General features: G+C 27.6%; 4 protein-coding genes across 5 annotated transcripts; 2 read left to right on the top strand and 2 right to left on the bottom strand.

Moving 5' to 3' along the window:
- Nucleotides 1-36: 36 nt before the first annotated feature.
- On the top strand, nt 37-2,530 carry LOC106788940 (methyltransferase-like protein 17, mitochondrial). Its single transcript, XM_014752684.1, has 9 exons — nt 37-440; nt 567-720; nt 812-1,217; nt 1,294-1,447; nt 1,523-1,666; nt 1,740-1,829; nt 1,944-2,082; nt 2,158-2,296; nt 2,385-2,530. The coding sequence occupies exons 1-9, from the start codon at nt 396-398 to the stop codon at nt 2,455-2,457; spliced, it is 1,344 nt and encodes a 447-aa protein (XP_014608170.1). The 5' UTR covers nt 37-395; the 3' UTR covers nt 2,458-2,530.
- On the bottom strand, nt 2,467-5,340 carry LOC106788939 (probable cytochrome P450 303a1). The gene is made up of 9 exons (XM_014752683.1): nt 5,256-5,340; nt 4,714-4,965; nt 4,200-4,623; nt 3,851-4,031; nt 3,621-3,729; nt 3,360-3,540; nt 3,169-3,286; nt 2,955-3,093; nt 2,467-2,869 (listed from the first exon to the last, which is right to left on the bottom strand). Exons 1-9 carry the CDS (start codon nt 5,338-5,340, stop codon nt 2,685-2,687), a joined length of 1,674 nt encoding a protein of 557 aa, XP_014608169.1. The 3' UTR covers nt 2,467-2,684.
- A 1,513-nt stretch (nt 5,341-6,853) lies between these two features.
- LOC106788915 (flocculation protein FLO11-like) lies at nt 6,854-11,485 on the bottom strand. Its single transcript, XM_014752629.1, has 5 exons — nt 11,374-11,485; nt 10,882-11,211; nt 7,726-10,335; nt 7,363-7,647; nt 6,854-7,188 (listed from the first exon to the last, which is right to left on the bottom strand). The coding sequence occupies exons 1-5, from the start codon at nt 11,483-11,485 to the stop codon at nt 6,854-6,856; spliced, it is 3,672 nt and encodes a 1,223-aa protein (XP_014608115.1).
- Nucleotides 11,486-12,554: 1,069 nt separating this feature from the next.
- LOC106788936 (dynein light chain 2, cytoplasmic) lies at nt 12,555-16,166 on the top strand. 2 transcript variants are annotated; one of them, XR_001381950.1, is made up of 4 exons: nt 12,555-12,741; nt 13,504-13,621; nt 15,088-15,412; nt 15,599-16,166. XR_001381950.1 is itself a non-coding variant. In XM_014752678.1 (3 exons), exons 2-3 carry the CDS (start codon nt 13,514-13,516, stop codon nt 15,247-15,249), a joined length of 270 nt encoding a protein of 89 aa, XP_014608164.1. In that variant the 5' UTR covers nt 12,555-12,741; nt 13,504-13,513; the 3' UTR covers nt 15,250-16,166. The 2 variants fall into 2 exon arrangements, 1 of the variants encoding a protein (XP_014608164.1); XM_014752678.1 differs by having other exon boundaries at nt 15,088-16,166.
- The last annotated feature ends 244 nt before the right edge of the window (nt 16,167-16,410 follow it).

Below are 16,410 nucleotides of genomic sequence, written 5' to 3'. Positions count from 1 at the left end.
CTATTGACTAAAATTTGATATAATATTGCATAAAATAACTCTCAAATTTTAGTACATTAGTATCGGGAAACAACACTACGCGTATAATATAGTTTGTTTCAATTTAATCAAATACACAAAATCATAATTTATATTTATACTATTATTTAAATAATTGTTTACATTAATTTGATGTGAAATAAAAGTTTATAATAGCTTATAAATATATTAAATATAAAGAAATACGTGGTTACGAACAAATTATTAAACAGATCATGAACAATATATGAAACGATAATAATTGTTAAGAAAATTTCTTACAAAAGCATGATCAGAAAATGGTTTTATATTTTTTATAAGTTAAAGTAAACATTATTTTCTTTCCCTGATGATATGAACTTTGAAAAAAATATCATATGATGTTAAAAATGTATTGTCTTCGACGTATACCAGTGCGATTTGTAAGTTACAAAATATATATAGTTTATAAAAGAACAACATAATGTATGTAACGTGTCAAAATTTACTTGTACTGTGTATAGTAATTATCATATAATTAGATAATTTTAATATAATTATATTTATAGTTTTCATCCAAGCCAGATGTAAAACTTGAAGACGATTTAAATAATTTGCTAGATAAAAACTTATTAAAGCATCGACATCATCCTGGAATCATAAGGCCACGAGTCGTTGAAGTACCCAATTGGATTAAGGATTCAATTAAAATAATTTTAGATGGTTTGTAGTAATTGTTATTTAAATATGATGATAATAACGTAATATATATTGTGCGAACTAATTATTTTCTTTTTGTCTGTATTCTATAAAGATTCCAATATTCCTAGAGAATATTTGAGGGAAGGTGGACAAAAATTAATGCAACATTTACTCGGTAGACACATAACAATCAAACAACCGGTTGTAGCGAATGAAGAAAAAAAAATATATGTTTCTATGAATCCTTCAAAGTTATATGAAATAGTTGATGATACTAATATTAATGATAATACGAATACTAATTCTGAATTAGAGTGTCATAAAAAGCAGAATTCACATAATTCATCTAATATCTCTCTCAATTATAACAGACAAATTAGTTTGTTATACTTAGTTAGTAGAAGTCAATTTGAATATTCTGTTGTGTATAATATTTTGAATCAAATAAAAATGAAGGATGTCGATTTTAAACCAAAAACTTTATTTGATTTTGGATCTGGAATTGGAACAGTTATATGGTACATATTAAATTTACTGTATATTTATTAAAGATATATAAATATTAAATAATCATGAAAGATATTATTAATTTAGGGCATCGTCACAACTTTGGTCCGATTCTTTGATAGAATATTTTGGTGTAGATTCTTCTTCTCATATGAATGAGTTGTCGGCAGAAATAAACAAGTACAATACTCATCCTATCAAAAACATGTTTTACAGACAATTCTTTCCTGCGACTCCTGTGGTATAATTATGCTATTTTATATATACCCAATTTTAAATACCAAATGAATTGTTAATTACATTTTTATGGTTATAGCCCCTTTATGATATTGTTGTTAGTTCATTCTCTTTATTGGAATTACCTGACATAAAGAAACGTTTCGATGTTGTACAAAAGCTTTGGGCTAAAACACAAAATTATCTTGTTATTATCGAAAATGGAACAAATGCTGGATTTACAGTATGTATTATAGAAATGTATTGAAATAATATTCATTTTATTCTTACAATTAATATCAATCGTCTTTTTACAGGCAGTAAATGAAGCACGCGACATTTTACTCTATAATGTTCTGCAGTCAGATAATAATAATGATAATAATAATGGTCATGTTTATGCACCTGTAAGTACTATTATAGAATATATATTTTATTCTCATTATATTTTTAAGTTTTCAAACTAAAGAGATTCTTTCTAATATAGTTAATATTTTAGAAATATTTTGTTTTATATATAGTGTCCTCATGATATGAAGTGTCCGAGATATCACTCGGATAATACTCCTTGTAATTTTGAAATTTCTTATTTCACATTACCAGTGTCAGGAACTTCTTGTTTAAAAACAAACCGTTTCTCTTACGTTGTATTGAAGAAAGGTAAATTTAATTATAATTAAATATCTTCTTTATTTATAGACAATATATTGTTATAGACAAAATATTATTTTTTAGATGTACGATCAGATAGCGATAAACAATGGCCGCGTATAGTACGACCAATATTGAAACGATCCAAGCATGTAATATGTCGTACATGCACAGCTAATGGGAAATTAGAAGAGATTATTTTCACTAAAAACAAACATGGAAAGTTAGTACATAATATATTTCCTTTTTTATTTAACTTGGATAAAATAAATACATCAATAATGTTTAATAATTAAATGATATATTTACAGAAATGCATATCGTTGTGCAAGAGCTAGCGAGTGGGGAGATTTGTTACCAATAGAAATCAGTAAAGATAAGTAATTTAACGCGTGTTAATAGACTTTATTTTTTACTACTGTAATTAAAATAAAATAATAAATGTAACAAACTCTTACAAAAAAACAATGTTCAATTTCATGTTTACTTATTTTAACAGTTTAATGAAATGATGGGCACAAAATTTTCATTAATAAGTTTAATGATATAACTGCATTTCTAATATTTAATTAAGGCCCGTTCTATATTTTTATAGAAGATTTAATTATGGATTATGTTCTAGGAGTAACCAATACTTTAAATGGTTTTAGACTAGCAGTCGCACCATCGACAATATCTAATGTGGATGGCTTTTGTTCTCCAGGTACTACAGAAAACGTAAATCTTTGTAATAGACAAGCTATTACAATGAATAAATTACTTCTTGCTAATGTTTCTCCCATACAGCGATGCCGACCTGTTACGAGTATAAATATATTTATCAATTTTATCTTTCTTATTATTTCTCTTATTATTTTTAATTGTATTTTATATAAACGTACCTATACTGAATGGAAAATATTGATCTTGTACAGAAATTTTACCATTTTTATCAATAAATCTTTCTGGTCTGAATTCTTCCGGATCATTCCAAGAATTGTTCATAAGTAATCCATTAAAATTAACAATAATCATTGTATCCTGTAAATTATGCAAGCAGTTATTTTTTATTTGATAAAAAATGATTTGATTTAATTTATAAAATATATATCATACCTTAGGAATTCTATGTCCCATTATATACGTATTTTTTAATGCTCTGTGTGGTACATTCAAAGATCTTCCCGCAAACATTCTCAATGATTCCAAAACAATTGCGTTTATATACGTCATCCTTTAATTAAATCATATACACACATTTTAATTTAAATATTAAAATTATAAAAATCAATATATAGAAATCGTACTTTGACCGATCAGCTAAAGTTGGTAAACGTTTACAACCGATAACTCTATCGATTTCTTCTTGCGCCTTTCTTTGAACATCAGGAAAAAGTATCAAATACAGGAAACCAAAACTTAGAGTTTTCGACGTAGTCTCAGAGCCGGCTACAAAGAAGTCGACACAAATAGCTAGCAGCTGAGATTCTGTAAAGAATATGATCTTAATTAATAATTTATTATAATAATAATTGTGTAATGCATTATAATGCAATTAAAAATTATACCTGAAAATGTTTCACTACACTTATTCGAGTTTAGAGCTGACAAGTAAACGTCTATCAAATTTCGTGGAGCGTTCGGATTAAAGGTATTCTTGTAATTGTTTAATTCATCCTAAAAGAAACAAATTTAAAAATTTATGAATCTGTTAACATTAAAAAAAAAAAAAAACATTTTTCTAGCTTAAATAGTTAATGATAACATTGTTTCGTAATCCTCATAATTTTATACTCACACGTAAGAACAACCAGAGTTGTTGGTGCACCTCTACAAATGGCTGATAGCCAGAAAGTTTAGGTGCGATGAATCTTAAAAATGGAAAATGACTGAACGGTGCACCTATCATATCGATCTCTTTAAAAAGTGTATTAAAAATTTTTTGAAGATACATCAACGTCTCGTCATCGGTATTGAATCTATTTAACACGAGAGAAAGAAAGAAAGAAAACTACTATAAATAATTATTTTATATATTAACTGTGTGAGTGTGAGAGAGAGAGAGAGAGAGAGAGATGATTATGAAAGTATTGGTCTAAGTAATAAACAATTTAATATTTATTAATCGTAAAATATTTAAAAGTGACCTTTTACCAGCCATCATTCTCCATAAGGTGTTTAAGACAGTTACGCCAAAGGCATCGTTCATTGATATGATTATTTGCCTCGGATTTAACTTATTATTCGATTTGTAGTCATTTATTTGAGTATTTAATTCCTGTTGAAAATTATTCCTCTTATGTAATTTTTTATCTATATTACACTTGTCCATTATGTTAGATTTAAGCGTTTTCCTTTCATTATCGATTATTTGATATAAATTGTCATCGTTATTAATATTAATATTATTATTTTCTTTATAAATCAATTTCTCCAAATGTTCGACTAATTTCAAAGCTTCATCCTCTACAATTTCAGTCATGCTATTTCGACCATATCCAATTTCTCTCAAATGACGAAGAATAAATCGTCGTTGTTCTATCCACAATTGACCATCAACTAAGATAAGACCTGATAAAATAAATGTTAACTTAACAATAAAAAATTATTGCATTAATAATTAATTGATTTGTTTATTCTACGAATAAATAAATAATTCACCTCTCCTTTTACCCCAAGTTCTTACTTTGTACATAGGACCAGTTGGTCTACCCTCGCAATCAGGATTTGTAAGCATAGAGCTTGCGCTATTATAATCGTTTAATATTACTATGCGATCGTTACCAATTTTTAAACCAATCACTGGTCCATATTTTTCACAAAGAACGGAACAAGTTTTAAATAAATATCCTGTGTCTTTTCGTAATCGTGCTATTTCCATTGCACAACCAAGAATTGGCCACCATTTAGGACCTGTTCATTATTTTTAATAATTGAATTAAAATTTACTAACTGTGTCTCACACATTTAATTCGAACATTTTGTTTATCTTGATTCTTTTTTCAAAACAATCATTTGTACAAAAAACGTATTAAAACTGCATGTAATAAGATTAGTCAATTTTTTTATTAATTAAAGTACTGTCCCTTTTGAATCGAACAATTTTTTTTGTATTATTTAAGGCAAAAGAAAATATTATATATAACTGTGCTCAAACTAATTGTAAGATGATAATATTGCAAATGTTTATAAAAATGACATACCTGGTGGATATCCTTCAGGTTTGCGTGATTCCCAGTATAATAATAATACTATTACTATTAAAAATAAACCGACTGTGACAATCATTCTAAAAAATAATTAAATATAAGTCACTTGTAAATTGTAAATTTTCCAAATAACTTTATAATTTGGACCGATTATTTTAAAAGTGGTGTAAGTCCCTTTTCTGTTGTTTCGAAAAAATTAAAGGTTTGCGTATTGATTAATATAATTTACTCCGGAAGTTATACTATTTTTAATATGTACATTTAATGACAACTGCATGAAAAAAATGTTAGAACTATGTTGGTCGATTGAATGATACTCATGTTAATGGTTTATTCGCGATGCAGGATTTTAAAATGAAAGTAAAAGACAGGTATTGTAAGAGAAAGTTGCATACGGAAGAAATGAAAATGCACCGTTACCTGTATTATACCATATTTAACAGCCTGCGCAACAGTAATGCTTTTAATATACTAAGAGAAACCAATGATTAATTAAAATTTTATTCCAATTTAAGATACTTTTTATCTACAATTTTGATTTAAAAAATAATGCTTTAAAAATATTATTATTATAATTAATAATATATATTACTTTTATTATACTAACAAAAAATCTTATGGAAAACCAAAATTAAAAAACAAACCTAACACTACAAATAAATAAATAATTTTTAAGAATGCATTAATTTCTTTTAAATTATCGTATTTATAACTGCGTTTAAAAATTTGTTAAATGAAAACTTTAAAAAGCGTACCTTTTATTTACCTCGAATCTTAGGAGAAGTAATAGGCTCGTTCGTTCTATGCGTAGAACTGATCGCAGTTCAGTGCTGAACCTGCTTTTAAATGTCCCTCTTTCTTCTTTTTCACTAATCATAACTAAATAACAGGTTAAGGATGCAACACATTTTATTATTGATCATGTTAAATTATTTTTATTTGATACACAATTAAATTCTATTTTATTTTCTCAACGAATATATCTATACATGTAAATCTAATTGCGTATGTACATCGTGTTTATAAAACATCTATTCACTGTCTGTAATCATTAATACGATTATTCTTATTATTATTATTATTTTCTTAGAGCAAACAATATTTAACACATAGCTCAAAGTTACGAGATAGCAAATCCAAAAAAAAAAAAAAATGTATAAGAAATATATAGTAATATTAAAAAATACTTTATAAATGTGAATTAAAAATGTGTATATATGCATTATACAAAGTTTTTTTGGAGCGCTCAAAAATGTACGGGCCCTGGAAGCGCATTGAGCGAGCAGAGTGCCGTACGCAATGTGTTAATATTAATTTATTTTTTAATTTATCTATCTACACATCACATTCTCACATTATCTGCATTATTTAAAATTATCAAGATTTCTTATTTATACATCATTTACACACGTTAACTTCATTACTTATAGTTTTTTTTTTTTAACTTATCCTCATATTTACGGACTTTTCTTTTCTCTCGCTAAATATGGGAAAGCAAAAGAAAGTTATTTTTTTTGTAAACATGTTGCATATTCAAGACACATAACTTTCGACTCAAAGTCGATTTATTTGAAAACCTGTTAAATCATGATTCACATCCCTGTATAGTCCTCTCCCTTTCTAACTTTTTTCCTTTTCTTTTTGTTACATTTTTTTGGAATTATAGTCACTCTATTTAAATTTTGTAACATCGAGGTTGTTTTCTCGGTCGGTGGTGCTGGTGTAAATTTTTCTGATTCAATAGGAGGCTTAAAAGTACTTTCAAATGAAAGATTGTTCGTCAATGTCGTCAATGGTGAAGCCAATTTACGTGTGATATCTTCAACCTCATCTTCATCTTCCTCAAACGAATGAACGGTGCTTTTTTCTTCACTCGTTTCGAACAATGAAGTCATTTCTTTATCCGTTTTTTCGTCAAATTCGCTTCCTAAATCGTCTTCAAACATTTCCTTCTCTCTTTCGAATTTTTCTTTTCTTTCTTTTAAACGTTTTTCTAATTCCTTCAATTCTTTTTGCTTTCTCTCTCGTTCGTCCCTTAAATTTTGTATCTTTTTCTCGAATTCTTCGTTCATTAAAGAAGATTCAGTTGTTGGTTCCATACTAGAATATGGCAGTTCAGTTAAAGTATAATTGATACTATCGCTTGATGATGTTTCGATCGTTTGGGTTTCGTCAATAATCGATTTAGGAAATATATCAGGATAAGTAATATCAACAATACTCTTCAAATCTTTGCTTCGTTTTTTCTCTTCCCATTCCTTCTCTCTTTTATCTTGTTCTTCCTCCATCTTTGTAATATCTTCCATACGTTTCTCCAATGTTTTAATCTCACTTATAAGATCTCTTAACATTTCTTCTTTACCTGTCTCACCTCTTATTTTATTGTCTAATAAATCATCCGTCGTAAATAATTTTATGAAATCAGAAGTTGTTGTAAAATACATTTGAAAATCCTCAGTTTCACTTTCGCTAAAACCCAATTGAGTTTCTTCTTTGAAATATTTATCTGTAGCCACTTCTATCTCCAAATGCACACTACTTCCAGTTATTGTTTCATCTGGCGAATAAATAAATTTCGGAAGGGTAACATCCAATTTGGTTTTAGGATCAATTTCAAATTCACTCAACGTGTGATCATGTTTTGTAAGAAAACTTTGATCAGTCCACCATTCTAAATGTTCTGTGGTGTAAGTCATTACTTTTTCTGTAGTTAAAGTATACTCTTCGATGGTAGGAATTGGAGATGTTAATAATTTAGTTGTCAAAGTTTTTTCGAAATCTTTGATTGTTGAAATAGTCGTTGAAGTTTTGTATTTTTCTATTATAGTTATCGTTATTATTTGGGACAATGTTGGATACATTTCTGTTGGGGTGAATTTTGCAGTCGATGAAACTGTAGGGAAAGTTGTCCTCTCAATGATTTCATTTGTAATTTCTTCTTCTATAATCTCAGTAGTTTCAAATTTTTGAGTAGTTTTTAAATCAAACAACTTTTTTGTTTCCTCCTCTTCTTCGTAATCATACCAGCTTGTAATAGATTTGTTCTCGTCTTCATATTCGTTTTCTTCGTACGTTTGTTTGTAATCTTCGCCATATTCCTCATCATAAAATTCTTCATATTCCAAACTATCCGTTTCCATTTGCATTTTCTCTGCTGACATTGTTTTTAAGGTTTTTGAAAATTCAATTGTAGTAAACATATCAATGGTAGTGCTACGTGCTAAGAATAAAACAAAGTCTTCCGTAGTAGTTGCTTCAAATGACATAGGAATTGTCGTATGTACAAATGGTATGGGTGTTGACGTATAAGTTTCAGATAAAAATATATCAATTAAGGGTGTTGTTAGGAATGCAAGTGTTTCCTCATCTAACTTGGTAGATGTAATTTCAAAATCCGGTAATGTGATTTCTTGAAAAGTTGAAAAAGTCGAAGTTAAAAATTGTGAAATTATATCAACCATTGTGCTCGTTTCTTCTTCCAATTTGGTGTATGTTGTTATCGAGTAAATTGATGTTGATGATGTATCAATCTCAGATAACAATAGAAATTTACTAAACTTTGTTAAAGTTAAAAATGTTGTTGTGCTAGTCGGTTCAACAATATCTTCCATTAGTGTAATAATTTCCGGTAAAATTGTTGAAGGTAATGGGATAGTACTCTCTAATATTTGATCAGTAAATGTCAATGTTGTTGGGAAAATATAAGTTTCAGTAGTAAATGTTTCAAAAGAAGAAATTGTAAAACTGTATGTGCTTTTTATAATTACGGAAGGTGTCGATGTACTTTTCGTAAAAATCAATGAACTTGATTGCGTTGTTACGCTCGTGGGTTCAAAAATATCTTCTGTCAATGTAATCATCTCGGTTGACATCGTAAAAGGTAATGGAACAGTTGTTTCTAATATAGATGTCCTATCGATATAGTAAGTAGAAAATGTTACTAATGTCGTTGGGAAAATGTAAGTTTCACTTTCTATTGTAACAGTGGATGTTTCTAAAGAAGATTCTATTAAACTATATGTAGTTGAAGTTGGCAATGTTTCTGCTGACGATTCTTCTATTGTTATATTTATAATTATTTCAGGGGTAAAAATAAAAGTAGTATGAACTGTTTCCGTTGTATACGTTTCAGGCCATTCTTCTTTTTTTATTGACAACGTTGTACTTTCTAAATAAACTGAACCAATCGTCTTTTCAGTTGTATAAGACGATGTAATTAATTCGATCGACGTAAAAGTGGTCGTCGTAATGATCTCGCTTATTCCTGTTTCTATCTTTGTTGTTTCCATCATTAACTCTGTAACAGTTACATTTTCAGTAATTAAAGTAATTTGTGAGGTTTTCGAAGTCATCGTTGGTTGCATTGTAACAGAAGTTTTCATTAAGTAATCTGTAGTCATTAATCCTGTTTCCTCTGGTAATAATAGTTCTGTTACATTTTCCATCCACGTAGTCTTTTCTTCAACAGGTAAGAATTCTGTAGTTGTAATTTCTGTAGTTGATATCGAAGTATTCGTATACTCCGTAGTCATACTTGTTGCTTCCGTTGTACTTTCTGAAGTTGTACTAGATGAAATAATAGTCAAGATCGTAAATTCTGTAGTCATTGCAGGTGACAACGTTTGTGTAATTTTTGTTGTTGATTCGGTAGTAGATGTTGTTGTTACAATTGTTGATGTTTCTGTGATTACAGAAATCATAATTAATGTTGAAGTTTCAATAATCGGTGCTAATGTAACAAAAGAAGTAACATCAATTTCTTCGCTCGTTGGAGTGAATATTATATCTGTTTGTAATTCTTCCACATCGATTGTTGTTGATACTGTGCTGAACGTTGTTACATCCTTTTCATAATAATCATACCAATGATAAGTAATATCTTCAGGTTCCTCGTAATCGTCCTCATCTTCATCAGTACTTTCTAAATCATCATCTATGAAATAATCATAGTCTGCTGTGCTTTCTTGTGTTACTCCACTTGCTAAAGTACTTGATAAATGCGATTTAGAGTAATCATGATCATAATCATGATGAGTATCTATTTTAGTATCCTCGTAATCATAATCATGGCTACCTTTATCATTATTTTTGAAATTTTCATCAATGAAATAATCGTAGTCAGGTATATTGTTTTCAATCAATTTTTCCTGACTCTTCGAATTATTGTACATTCTTTTAATTTCTTTCCTTCGTTTTTCTTCCTCCTGCATTTTCAATTCTCTTTCAAGAAGTTTTCGTAAATTCGATGATTTGACGTTTCTTATGTTATAGCTGTTGACAGTTTTAACTGTAGTATAATATTGATTTTTGTTTTTTAAATTTCTTAACAATAACGAACGTTCATCGTCAAATTGTGGATCGACGTTTCTTTTTCTTCGAAAATACGATTTTTCCAAAAATTTATTCTTCCTTTTTGAATCTTCATTACGATGCATTTTATAAACTTGGATATTCCCTAATTGACGTTTAATATTACGTGGCATTATAACTGACTTTAAATTTCTACCTAATCGAATATGTATTGGTATATTATTATAGTTTCCATTATAATTCCTCATCAAATTATTTTTACTTAAATTATATTTTAATTGAAATTGTTTTTCAATGTTACGTTTTATACTTATCGAATAAGAAACTGTGCGTAATCCTACGTCAATACAAATATATCCTGGAATATAAATCTGCAAATATACGCATTCGCCATTTTGATTGACGTCAAGATTGTCAATTGCATAAACTTCGTAATGTACGATGAATTCGTCGAACTTAAAAAGATTGTAATCGATAGCTTGGAACTTCATTTGTATGAAATTAAATTTGATGCTCTTCCATAAATTAGACGGGTGACTGTCCATACAATTTACATTTAAAAGAGTAACTTTGATTTTTTGAGTAGAATCGTTCATTGATGTCTCTAAAAAATAATTGTTGTTAGGATCGTTCATTTGCACTGTTACAATAAATTGTACCATTTATTATGAAAATAATATATGTCTATTTTTTAAGAAAAAAATGGAAAAAATATAATTTTTATATCTTATTTTTAATTAATAAACATTAATGTTTATAAAATTGCTTTATAATAAACGTTTCATTATTGATGAATGCATACCTGATCTCGAAACTGGTTCCACAGAAATATCCTGATTACAGATGATAATTCGACTTTTGTTGTTTCTTGTAACATTCACTCCTTGTGCGGAATTTCTTTTTATATAAATCATAGTGTAAAACATGATGAGAATAATAATTCTCATAGCTTTATATTGCTAGCACTTTCAATCTTCATTATCAGATTGTTTGTTGAACCCTTGTACAGCTTTTTATATTATAAACAATAGTCACATAATTCATTTCAACGAGGTAAACTTTTTGTTTTCAGATAAATTAACGATTAATCAAACACTTATACACGTACATAATATTAAATTAGGATTGTAACAGGGCGTTAGGTTTCAATAAGTATAATTCAAATCAAAAACTGACATGCGTTAGATCGATAATCGAAGCTAATTTAAATCGAACGCAAAGTTGCACAACTTTAAACAACACGTCGACATTTTCGATATTACGAAACACCATAAATTTAATTTTTTTAAATGTCATTCGATTTGATCAATTTTGATTTAAATTAATTTCAATTCATTAAGTTAATATTTCGGTCGAAATTATTTACGATTTTACGATAACGCGGTAAATGATTTTAATTATAATTATACAATGTAATTATTATTTAAAATATATTCAATTAAAAGATACTTGATAAGAATGAAAAACCTTTTATACAATACTAACTTAATCGTTTGAATTAATTACTAAACAATAAAAATAATAATAATAGAGCATAATGTAAAATAGATTTAATTATTACATGGGTTGATTGAAAAATTTTAAGCGTAACGTAAAAATAATTTTTGTTTTCAGTCAAACTCACTTTACCATGAGCCAATTACATGTACAATATACAATTTATAGTAGTACGTAAGGATTATTCGAAATTCATTTTTATACAAAAAAGAAAATTTTGTTTATATTGATGCTCAAAAATTTTCAACCCATCGTCATATAAAATAAATTCAATATGTTTATTAAAAATAAAAATATTTCATTTAAAGTGCATATACGTCAGTAATTTTAATTATCGATAGAAATAAAAAAAAAAGTATTAGTGTAAAGAGATAAAAGTAAAATGAAAATTTGTTTTTTCGCGGCATACTAGAAGCAAGGCATTCTGGAACGATAGAAGACCCTGATAGAAGACCCTAATCGTGAGCCAATAAGAATCGTAGGATATCTGCGGACATTTCAGTGTGAAACTCGGTCGAGTAATTTTCGTAGTCGGCTTTAAGTGCGCAAAAATTTTTAAGTAAATTATTCCATAATAAAGAATTCCGCGTATATATTATTATAGGATTTAAAGAGAAAATTCTAAACGCTTTCTCTGCGTTTTTTTGTGAAAGTGTGTTTTTTATAAAAAAAGGTATTTATTATTATTTTATCTAATGTATCGTCTTTTTTAAAAACCGTGAACGAGAGCGAGCAAGCAAAAAGACCCCCTTCTCGTTTTTTTCTCTCTTTCTACGATCCAACGAAATTTATTAATACATTTTAGATCTATATAGAATAGAATATTATAAAACTAAGTTAAGTTAATATATTTCAAGTGATTTCGATCGAAATTTCAATCGCGTGCGGATAAACTGTTATACTTATTATAAGCCATATCGACAAAACAATATCCTCTCCCGCGTTTCATTCTCCTAATTTCGTTGGAATATCATATTTTACTTTATATATTTAAGTCAAGTTAATAACATCGTCTTTTCTTTTTTTTCGTGAAATTATTTCAAAATCCCCCCTTGTTATGCCATCGATTGATATACATGCTGTCGTTAGAATTAATCATTTTTCTATTCTCAAGTGTGTTTAATAGATCAATTTTATACACTGTTTTATTTATTTACATGTTTGAATTTGAGTATATTTATTCAAAGTATCTCTAATATTTAATGTATTCTAAACCAATAAGCTATTTAAAGTTTCAATTTTTTTTATTAATAGTTTATTAGATTACTATTTATTATTTTAATAGAATTTTTGAAGAGTAACTTTTGGTACATAAATGTTTGGAACATTTCTATCAAATATTTATTACGTACATTATGTAAAAATGTATATCTATATATATATATATATACATGTATGTATGTGACAATAGATTCAATAATCCTATATTTTATAGAACAAACAAAATGTCAGACAGAAAGGCTGTTATCAAAAATGCGGATATGTCTGAAGAGATGCAGCAAGATGCTGTTGATTGTGCGACTCAAGCTCTGGAAAAGTATAACATAGAAAAGGTAATTATCGATTAAATATCATTTATTATTTACCATTAACACGTTAAAAAAACCTTTTGAGTACTATGAACATGTGTTTGTTTAATAAAAATTGTCAGCATGGATTATGGGTGCATATATGCATATTTGTCGATATAAATGCAAAGAATGCAATGTTGATTTTTTAATTGATTATTGTTTTGAATCTTGTCACACCAAAATAATGCTTGTAGAAACTTTTTTGTGTTATTTTGGTGAGAGTAACTATAATAATAAAATATTAACTGCTTTGGCTAAGAATGTTCAACACTGAAAAGGTTAGATGCTAAGTTGCTTTTGCTGAGTTTTCCGTTTAGGCCACGATGATCTTTTAGTTGTAGAAAAATATAAAAATGTTGACTATTGGTGACTGACACAGTTTGGATGGAAAGACTAAGGTTGATCCGTAAGGATCAGTATAGTATTTAACATGTTAAGAATATCTAGTTTTCTTATCTATCTAAATTAACATCTTGTGCTATGATTTAATGTGTGGAGCAACTATGTATCATATTCCAGGACTTTTCAAATTTTTTCACTCTGCTAATATTTTAAAGAAATATAACATCGAAATTAACTGGCTGGGAATCTTATTTTGTATATTGTTAAAATAGAACTGATATTTAATTGGATGATATAAGTCTAACATTCATAAGCAAAGTTATTGAACTATTTGAAAATCTTATTTCTGAATTGAAAGAACTGCATTGTACATAAAAAAACAAAGAATAAGCTTATAGAGTAGCAAATTAAAGCTTTTCATTAAGTTTTAAGGGTTTTCAGGAATATTATAAAACAATTATATGTATAAAAATATAGGTAAAGGAGGATCGAAATGCAAAATAAGATTCCTATGCATTGTTTTCTATAAAAAATCAAGCGACTTTTAATTATAGTACCAAAATATGTAACTAATAACAAGAAACATTCATATGCTTACATATATATATGCTTCATTGTACATTTCATAAAATGTATAAATAAGTATATTTATATATAGAGAAGTGTATTATTATTTAATATTAAATTTCATTTAATTCGAAATACGAATGAAAAATCTATGAAAATTTCTTCTCTTTTTTTTAATTTTTTATTTATTTTGTATTTTTTGTCAGAGTATGAAGGAAAATACTTACGATATTAGAAATGCATACTTTATTTAGGTTATAGGTATTATTCTTTATTCATTTATACATTATTCAATATTATCAGTTATGATATCATTTAATTAATTAAAAATATATAAAATTTCAATACTATTCATATAATACATAGACCACACATATTTTTAAAGAATATGTATTTTTTATAAAATAATAGATGATATAAATGTATAATGAATTAATTTATTTTATATTTTTGGACAGAAAAATAGATTTCGCAGATATATATTGTGCATAAGAATTAATAAGATACAAATAATAGTTCATTTTTGTTTTTGATTGCAGGATATAGCAGCATTTATCAAGAAAGAATTTGATAAAAAATATAATCCAACGTGGCACTGCATCGTAGGACGTAATTTTGGAAGTTATGTAACGCATGAGACAAGACATTTTATATATTTCTACCTGGGTCAGGTAGCCATTCTTCTCTTTAAGAGTGGATAAGCTAATTTCTATTCTCACATCTTTCCTTTCTTCTTTTCTCCTTTTCCTTACTGATGATACTATACAGAACACGAAATTACCGTACCATTTGTAAAAACCAACTGCATTATGATGAATACGAGATTTGCTTTAAAAATAGTAAAGCATACTCCTAACAAACAAAGTAAGAAATATCAACATTATCAATTTGACATTGTTAATAGCTAAATATTTGGGAAAAAATAGATTGAGAATGTATGTAGAGAAAATCAAAGGGTAGGAAACTATCTGAAAATTATTGGGGTATTATTAAATATTTTGAAATGTATAGTAAATGCTAAAACTTTGTTGTGTTCTTGTTTTATATTAGGTAAGTACGTGAAGTCGAAGCTAGGAATTCACTTGGAGACACCATGCCGACTATCCTACACGCACACTACACAAACCAACTATACTGTGACGTATATGAAAGAGCGAACGTCACTATGCTTCTGACATGCTTCCACTTGTAAGCAACAAAAAGTTTCAGCTCTGCATGTAATCACGTCTCAATATACGTTTGTGAGTTAGAAAATCACCCTGTTCCCAAGATGCACACAAAAAAAAAATATATAAGTATTCAACGAAAATTGTTAATTTGCGTTAAATACTATAATTGACAGCATAATAGAATAATTATATGGGACGAATTGATTTCTATTCATTTAAGTAGAACGTATGAAAGAAAAAAGAATATATATATAAATATATCTAATTATTTAGATATATATAATACATATGGTTATGTATGCGTGGTGTTATATAGTCTTGCGTGAATCTAGTGGATTCCTATCTTTAAGTTCTAATTAAACATTCAAGATCCTGTATAAATATTTACACACAGAATAGACTATTTCTTATTTTGGACGAAGCAAGGAACATATGTATAATTTCTAGTCCCCCATTATAATACAACACAATGGACGAAAGTCAAAATGGAATGTAATTTCCTGCGAATATGAGAAAAATTGATGAAAGTTATCTTACTAAAAAAAATGTTAATGCATCAAATGATTAAACTATTTCTTTGTTTTTTTCATTGTAACATTTCGTTTAGGTTAAGTTAATTATACAAGATTATTTGTACCAAGAAGAAGAGGAAGATTTAAGAAAACAACTTGTTATCAAATTTTGGTAACTTTT

Source organism: Polistes canadensis, unplaced genomic scaffold (genome assembly GCF_001313835.1).
Source record: "Polistes canadensis isolate GaletaPanama2010 unplaced genomic scaffold, ASM131383v1 scaffold_157, whole genome shotgun sequence".
In the NCBI taxonomy this organism is placed as follows: domain Eukaryota; kingdom Metazoa; phylum Arthropoda; class Insecta; order Hymenoptera; family Vespidae; genus Polistes; species Polistes canadensis.
The sequence above is the reverse complement of the archived record's forward strand: the minus strand, read 5'-3'. Positions and strand labels throughout refer to the sequence as shown.